At 40.3% G+C, this 9264-nt stretch overlaps 1 protein-coding gene across 1 annotated transcript; it reads right to left on the bottom strand.

The window, feature by feature from the left end:
* Positions 1 to 5289: 5289 nt before the first annotated feature.
* MS3_00000718 (uncharacterized protein) lies at positions 5290 to 7015 on the bottom strand. The gene is made up of 3 exons (XM_051208379.1): positions 6608 to 7015; positions 6149 to 6467; positions 5290 to 5645 (listed from the first exon to the last, which is right to left on the bottom strand). The coding sequence occupies exons 1-3, from the start codon at positions 6836 to 6838 to the stop codon at positions 5404 to 5406; spliced, it is 792 nt and encodes a 263-aa protein (XP_051065073.1). The 5' UTR covers positions 6839 to 7015; the 3' UTR covers positions 5290 to 5403.
* Between the last annotated feature and the right edge of the window lie 2249 nt (positions 7016 to 9264).

The raw sequence follows: 9264 nt of genomic DNA, 5'->3' as shown, positions 1-9264 counted from the left end.
CGTGTGGGACCTTCAGTGAATTATTTTCTCAGTAATTCACATTCACATATTTGTGCACTTAATGTCAGTGTTGAGTAGGCGTAGCTGTTTTTGTTTGCTTATCGGTCAGTCGGTTAGTCGGTCGGTCGGTCGATCAGTCGATTTACTGATGGTTGATGAGCGCTCTTTTGATTATAAAAGAACCTCAGGCTCAAATTTCTTCAAGTCAGATCTTCAACACGTTCAACGCAACGATAACAGTTGCAGTTTCTTCGTGGATGTTAATAGAACTAGCGGTTGATTAATGGTCTGGTGTACATGTCCGCCAATATATTTTGACATGATGGTTTGGTTCTTGCAAATTCCTAATATAATTTGAGTGAAATATTCTTCGTGAGAGTAGCTGCGTGTGTGTGATTGTGTAGTTCGTTGCTTAAGAAACTCGAATTCTACCCACCTAGTCGAAAGTTGTAACTCTGTATTGAAAGTGAATACAAGTGGGGACAGCCAAATGTATTTGAACAGGAAATTACCGAACTTCTTAGTAAAATCTGGGAATCATACAGTAAATACTTCATTTGTAAAATATTAATCAATCGTCTCACACTTCATTATTCTTTCATTTCCACACCAACCATTGTCTGTTCTTGTTCGATTTTCTTCGATCTTTTTAACCCACTGCCGCCAAATATTTCACTTTCCATTAGTGATACTACTTATATATATATATATATATATATCTTAGCATCAGTAGCACACACCACCTGATCGCTTAACAACAATTCCTAACTGGATGATAGTTGAACATGATTCCACCATCGAGAATATCTTCAGTTCTCTCGTCAATTTGAATATCAGTTTTCCTTTGTTTAGTGTTGTACAGTAAGTCATTTCTGACTATAACCGTTGAATATTTGTGCAGCTGATATTGTACAGTTTCATACAGAAACCTTGCATGGAACGTGTCACAACTGTCGTACATTAATCTTTTTGTTTTGGCTGGATCCAGAACACAAATTGTTGTGACTTGTTGTGAATAGTTTCGAATTCGATGAAACTGCTGCACAGATCATTGCAGACCGTTCGTGTTCACCTCAACATATTTTGAGGCTGAGATTGCTTTCAACCATTCCAAAAATCCGGTTAATATAAACGAATGTAATTTTTTGGACAAATGAACACTGCTATTTCTGTTCCGTATTCAGGAATATAATGTATTGGACAGTTATTGAACGTGCCAACGTTTATATTACGTGTGCTCTTCTCCTATTCTCGGTTTAATCATAGGGAATTAGGAAGGACACATTGTTGTGTAATTGCTCAACATGCACATGCGCACAAGAATAGATAACTTGAAAAGTTAGGAGATATATAATTTGTGTTTTGATGTTGTCTACCAAATAAGGTGAAAGTTACTTGAATGTTCTGAAGTAACAAGTGGCAAATTCGGTCATATACAAAAATCCGATTATATAGTAGTTGAGGCCATCCGATATCCTTCACTATGCAATACACTTTATCAACCAATTTTGACTAAACAAACTGTTATAACCAAACGATCATAATTGCTTATAGTCTTGCACCCGAATTCCGTTCATTACATGTTGCAATGCATTTAATTCGTAGTGTCATTCAATACTTGATTATTTCATCAAACTGCTTATCAACTAGTCAATCATTACCGAATAAATCTACTCAACATGTTATCTGTGCTACATGGTGTTCACATTGGTGACCAGATCGATATCGATACTAATCACATTGTCAATTACACTGATACGTAAATTTTCATTCATTTGACATATATTGATGAAGTTAGAAAGCAACAGTGAATATTGTGACAAATGTCTGACAAATCAATCTCATACAACAAACAAATGAATACAAGTTTTGTTGAATTGTTTGTAGGTTATATAGGTAAAGTGATGATTGAGAAGTTGAACTGGCATCGACTGAGTGACGATGTCAGATTACTCTCCATACGCTGTGTTGTTTGATCAGCAAGTTAATAATACTAGTTGTAACACAATCAAACGGATTCATATTTGTGTACACAGACATGTGATTAATCACTAATGATTCCCACCGAACTGTACCGATATTCCACATATCGTCATATTTGTGTAAACAGACATGTATCTAATTTAACAGAGATATGTTAGTTATGACACTCATAGTTGTACAATATTTTCATTGAAGCAGTATCAGAATGATTCCATAAGTTCTACTAATTCGATGCTGTTTGATGTTGCGGATTTGAAGGGACTGTTAAGATATATTCTCATTCCATCTATCCTTTTGTGTACCGTATCGTATCGTAAAAGTATTACGCCCTGCAATCTCGATTTTTCATCTGTGATTTCACACGATGGCCATATTTCAGTCGGGACTATGAACTGAATCCGTTGGCCGGACACTATTAGCAACAACGTAATGTGGGAGAGAACAAACCAGATCCCAGCGGAGGAAGAAATCAGGAAGAAGCGCTGGAAGTGGATAGGACACACATTGAGGAAAGCACCCAACTGCGTTACAAGACAAGCCCTCACATGGAATCCTCAAGGCCGAAGGAAAAGAGGACGACCAAAGAACACATTACGCCGAGAAATGGAAATAGACATGAGAAAAATGAACAAGAATTGGATGGAACTAGAAAAGAAGGCCCAGGACAGAGTGGGTTGGAGAATGCTGGTCGGCGGCCTATGCTCCATTGGGAGTAACAGGCGTAAGTAAATAAGTAAGTAACTATGATCTGAAGGTCAAACCAAGAGAAGATGTTCCCGATTTCTTCCTGCTCAACCATTAGTCCTCCTACGTTGCTGTAGTGGCACTTGATAGTTTGCGTCATTATCTGGTGCTCCGCTACAGTGACATCGGTTTTCTGGTTTTAAGCAGATCGTTGTTGAAATTGTGTTGCTCCGTTCTGTGTTGGTAGGTCGCTGAAGGTGACTTGCCTACGAGGCGTGTTCCATCGTCGTGACCGTGATCGCCGTGTACTAAACCTCGAGTGTCGGTCATTTTGCTATCTCCTTACCGATCTAGATCGGCTTCCTTAACATCTGGTATGACTGTAGACTTCGTTTTTCGAGCCGTATCAGGCCATAGGAGCCTCATTTAAGTCACCTCGCTTTCTGAAGCTTGCGGTCATCAGACGAGAAAACCTAATGATCGAGGCAGCCTGTACACGCCAATTAACGCAGTAGTGTAAAGGCCTATGTTACGTGATGGCCAAGGCAACTGTTGTGTATCGTGTTGGTTTGCTTACGTCATTCACCAATGTGAACACCATGTAGCACAGATAACATGTTGAGTAGATTTATTCGGTAATGATTGACTAGTTGATAAGCAGTTTGATGAAATAATCAAGTATTGAATGACACTACGAATTAAATGCATTGCAACATGTAATGAACGGAATTCGGGTGCAAGACTATAAGCAATTATGATCGTTTGGTTATAACAGTTTGTTTAGTCAAAATTGGTTGATAAAGTGTATTGCATAGTGAAGGATATCGGATGGCCTCAACTACTATATAATCGGATTTTTGTATATGACCGAATTTGCCACTTGTTACTTCAGAACATTCAAGTAACTTTCACCTTATTTGGTAGACAACATCAAAACACAAATTATATATCTCCTAACTTTTCAAGTTATCTATTCTTGTGCGCATGTGCATGTTGAGCAATTACACAACAATGTGTCCTTCCTAATTCCCTATGATTAAACCGAGAATAGGAGAAGAGCACACGTAATATAAACGTTGGCACGTTCAATAACTGTCCAATACATTATATTCCCGAATACGGAACAGAAATAGCAGTGTTCATTTGTCCAAAAATTACATTCGTTTATATTAACCGGATTTTTGGAATGGTTGAAAGCAATCTCAGCCTCAAAATATGTTGAGGTGAACACGAACGGTCTGCAATGATCTGTGCAGCAGTTTCATCGAATTCGAAACTATTCACAACAAGTCACAACAATTTGTGTTCTGGATCCAGCCAAAACAAAAAGATTAATGTACGACAGTTGTGACACGTTCCATGCAAGGTTTCTGTATGAAACTGTACAATATCAGCTGCACAAATATTCAACGGTTATAGTCAGAAATGACTTACTGTACAACACTAAACAAAGGAAAACTGATATTCAAATTGACGAGAGAACTGAAGATATTCTCGATGGTGGAATCATGTTCAACTATCATCCAGTTAGGAATTGTTGTTAAGCGATCAGGTGGTGTGTGCTACTGATGCTAAGATATATATATATATATATATAAGTAGTATCACTAATGGAAAGTGAAATATTTGGCGGCAGTGGGTTAAAAAGATCGAAGAAAATCGAACAAGAACAGACAATGGTTGGTGTGGAAATGAAAGAATAATGAAGTGTGAGACGATTGATTAATATTTTACAAATGAAGTATTTACTGTATGATTCCCAGATTTTACTAAGAAGTTCGGTAATTTCCTGTTCAAATACATTTGGCTGTCCCCACTTGTATTCACTTTCAATACAGAGTTACAACTTTCGACTAGGTGGGTAGAATTCGAGTTTCTTAAGCAACGAACTACACAATCACACACACGCAGCTACTCTCACGAAGAATATTTCACTCAAATTATATTAGGAATTTGCAAGAACCAAACCATCATGTCAAAATATATTGGCGGACATGTACACCAGACCATTAATCAACCGCTAGTTCTATTAACATCCACGAAGAAACTGCAACTGTTATCGTTGCGTTGAACGTGTTGAAGATCTGACTTGAAGAAATTTGAGCCTGAGGTTCTTTTATAATCAAAAGAGCGCTCATCAACCATCAGTAAATCGACTGATCGACCGACTGACCGACTAACCGACTGACCGATAAGCAAACAAAAACAGCTACGCCTACTCAACACTGACATTAAGTGCACAAATATGTGAATGTGAATTGCTGAGAAAATAATTCACTGAAGGTCCCACACGAAGTCTGCACACTTCCAGTCAGTTAGTATAGTTGGTGAGGTTTAGAGGAAGAATGTTGAGCACGACATTTCAAAGAATGTATGGAAACAATAACAAGAACAACAACAACAACACAGTCATGTGAATCAAACTAAGACATAATCAACCTCCTGATGAATGACATATTCCGGCTTCGAATCTCAATGCGATCTATCGGTTACATGAGACAGTGTAGACACATACTAGTCAAGTATCAGATAAGGAGCGAATAACTGACTCCTAATTTCACTAACACTACAATGATCAACACCCGTAAATTACCCCACACATATTAACTCATAGAACACAGATTGAGCAGAGTAGTTCATTAGGTCATTTATTTATTCAGAATGTCTTAACATAATTGCATATGGATTCATCGATACATTATGTACACACATGGGAATGATACGAGCTGATACTATTCAAATATTGGATTTCACAAAGTTCAACATTCTAGCCACACTAGCATACTCAACAAGAACATCCAGACGGTTTGAGAGTGTGACACCATGTGATACGACGCCGAGGACTGGACCTTGCGGGGATGGAAGGAGAGGTCCGCCACTGTCACCTGGGGCGGTTATTTGTCCGAACACTACCTCCGCTTGGACACAAATAGGATTTCCAGTGGTGGAATGTTTGCATTCCATCACAGTCGCTCGACCTGCGTGAAACAAAGAAAGAAGAAAACAGACAGGTGAATCTCAAAAATATCAAATGACAGTAATAGTTCACATTTAAGTGATGTGGAGAATAAATAATGCCTATGTAATCTCACTAATCGATGTGTACTATATTTGTCAATCGAAACACAATCCATCTCACCGCTGCTAAAATATCAAAGCTTGCTTTGTATACAACACAATTCTATCGTTTGCACAAATGTCTCGTCATTCGTCACCCGTCAAAGCGATCACTCATTCCATTCCACACGATCAATGGACGAGGAGGTGACAGTGTGGGAACAAGTAATTGTAAGTAAACTGTCACAGTCAAATCAGACACAGTGATAACAACTACCTAACATAACCACCAGATCAGACAGACAGACAGACAGACAGACGGAGCTATGTTGTCTGTCCAACATCAAATCACTCACTTACACACACACTCACTCACTCACTCACTCCCTCACTCACTCACACACCCACTCAATCAATCACTCACCTTTCTTTAAAATCCCACCATTTCTGCGTGACGGATCACGGTCGTTATCATCCCTTCCATAACCAACAATGAAAACCGGAGTTCCAGGTGCCGGTATATCCGTTGGCTGTGGCAGACTGAGCACCTTGATTCCGGTCTGTAAGTTGACCATTTCAGCGAGCAATACAATTGCAATATCGAATCCACTGAGTGTCTGTTTGACTCGTCTCCTCTGTCGTGACGACGCACAAGATGGCATGTATTCTGGTGCTACCACCACTCCAGACGGTCGGTGATGGATGCCTTGTTGGTCACCATTCCTCAGTGTGAGAAATGAAACCTGAAATAGACAAAGTATATCGACATTAGATCTATACAAAACAACTGCGCACACACACTGACACACACACACACACACTCACACACTGTGAAATTAATCGAGTACATTGAGCAACAATGTTGTTCAGTGTGATCTCTTACCCGAACGACTGGCATCGGTGAGCAAACACAATGACCAGCTGTGAGCACTGCCTTTGTTGACACTAGTGAGCCTGTACACATTGTCTTCTTTGTCGTCAAAAGTGCGATGAATGGGAATTCAGTGCGTTGTTGCACAGCTTCACCTTTACGTACCAACCACGATGACACACCTTCAAATGTTAGGCAGTAGGTGAATAGCGTCACCATCAGAAACGTTTGTCCGTTCAACATGACTATGTAACCGTTGTAATCAACCACCTACCTACAATCTTGCAACACATTCAACTATTTATATGCGCAATTATTTCGTGACTTTGAGTGCATGTGTGTCATTGCATTGTGGGGAAACCGACTTGCACTCCATTTAACCCACAGGTTGTAGTAACGAGTTTACTTAGTAATCATGACACACCTCATTCTGTTTGAAAGTGCAGAATGCGCATGTGTTTTGTGTGTGAATGTTTGTGGTTGTGAGATTGTTGTCGGACAACTCAGTGCATTATCTTATCACATATAGGAGACTACTTCCGGAACATGAAAACATGGCTCATCTGTCTCACATCAGCCTATCTAGTTCAATCTGGATTTGAGAAATGAAAGCACACATTTGAGCTGATGTTCGAATTAGCTAAAGTCTTTCCATCTTTGTTCTACTGTATGTTTGTCAGCAGATATTTGTTCGATTAAGAAACATTAATTAGAAGCATTCTGATGGGAGATTTCAACGCCAAGGTTGGAACGGACAAGACTGGATATGGAGACATCATGGGACGACACGGACTGAGAGGAAGAAACGAACATGGTGAGAGATTTGCAAACCTATGTGCCTTCAATAAGCTGGTCATAGGCGACACCATATTCCCACATAAACGCATACACAAAACCACATGGACTTCACCGGATCACTTTACACAAAACCAAATCGACCATATTTGCATCAACAAAACGTTCAGGAGGACTATAGAGGACGTGAGAACCAAGAGAGGAGCTGATATAGCATCAGATCACCACTTGCTGGTCGCCAAGATGAAATTGAAACTCAAGAAACACTGGACAACGGGACGGACAATATCACAAAAGTTCAATACGGCCTTTCTTCAGGATACTAACAAACTCAACAAATTCAAGATAGTCCTCAGCAACAAGTTCCAGGCCTTTCATGATCTACTCAATGGAGAAGGAACTACTGTGGAGAGCAACTGGAAGGGGATCAAAGAGTCAATCACTTCAACATATCATGAGGTCCTGGGTCATAAGAAGCACCATCACAAGGAATGGATCACTGTTGATACACTGGATAATATTCAAGAAAGGAGGAACAAGAAGTCAGCAATCAATACCAGCCGAACAAGAGCAGAAAAAGCCAAGGCACAAGCTGAATACACAGAAGTAAACAAACAGGTGAAGAGGAGCATCAGAACCGACAAACGCAAATATGTGGAAGATTTAGCAACGACGGCGGAAAAGGCTGCAAGAGAAGGAAACATGGGACAATTGTATGACACGACAAAGAAACTCGCTGGAAATCGCCGCAAACCAGAACGACCAGTGAAAAGCAAAGAAGACAAGGTAATCATCAACACTGAAGAGCAACAAAACAGGTGGATAGAACACTTCAAAGAACTCTTGAATCGACCAGCTCCACTGAACCTACCCAACATCGAAGCAGCACCCACGGACCTCCCAATCAATGTTAGCCCACCAACAATCGAAGAAATCAGCATGGCCATCAGACAAATCAAGAGTGGCAAAGCAGCAGGACCGGACAACATCCCAGCAGAGGCACTAAAAGCAGACGTAGCGGCAACTGCAAGGATACTCCACATTCTCTTCAATAAGATTTGGGATGAGGAACAAGTACCAACAGACTGGAAAGAAGGACTTCTGATCAAAATACCGAAGAAAGGCGATCTCAGCAAGTGTGATAACTACAGGGGCATCACTCTTCTCTCAATACCGGGAAAAGTCTTCAACAGGGTATTGTTAAACAGGATGAAGGACTGCGTAGACGCCCAACTTCGTGACCAACAGGCAGGATTCCGTAAGGATAGATCGTGTACAGACCAAATCGCAACTCTACGGATCATTTTGGAACAATCAATTGAATGGAATTCATCACTCTACATCAACTTCATTGACTACGAAAAGGCATTTGATGGCGTGGACAGAACAACACTATGGAAACTTCTTCGACACTACGGCGTGCCTCAGAAGATAGTCAATATCATACAGAACTCATATGATGGATTACACTGCAAAATTGTGCATGGAGGACAGTTGACAAAGTCGTTCGAAGTGAAGACCGGTGTTAGGCAAGGTTGCCTACTCTCACCCTTTCTCTTTCTCCTGGTGATCGACTGGATCATGAAGACGTCAACGTCTGAAGGGAAACGCGGGATACAATGGACATCTAAGATGCAGTTGGATGATCTAGACTTCGCAGACGATCTGGCCCTTCTATCCCAAACGCAACAACAGATGCAGGAGAAGACGAACAGTGTGTCAGCAGCCTCAGCAGCAATAGGTCTCAATATACACAAAGGGAAAAGCAGGATTCTCCGATACAACACAGAATGCACCAATCCAATCACAATTGACGGAGAAGATTTGGAAGATGTAAAAACCTTTACGTATTTGGGCAGCATCATTGATGAACA

The sequence above is a fragment of the Schistosoma haematobium genome, chromosome 5, assembly GCF_000699445.3.
Source record: "Schistosoma haematobium chromosome 5, whole genome shotgun sequence".
Classification (NCBI taxonomy): Eukaryota; Metazoa; Platyhelminthes; class Trematoda; order Strigeidida; family Schistosomatidae; genus Schistosoma; species Schistosoma haematobium.
This window is presented reverse-complemented; position numbering and strand designations above follow the sequence as displayed.

Excerpts from the sequence above, each read along its gene's own strand:
- MS3_00000718 (XM_051208379.1), bottom strand. The coding sequence starts at position 6,838 with ATGTTGAACGGACAAACGTTTCTGATGGTGACGCTATTCACCTACTGC. Across the intron at positions 6,468-6,607 it reads CACCGATGCCAGTCGTTCGG|GTTTCATTTCTCACACTGAG; the intron begins GTAAGAGATCAC and ends TGTCTATTTCAG. Across the intron at positions 5,646-6,148 it reads TGGTGGGATTTTAAAGAAAG|GTCGAGCGACTGTGATGGAA; the intron begins GTGAGTGATTGA and ends TGTTTCACGCAG.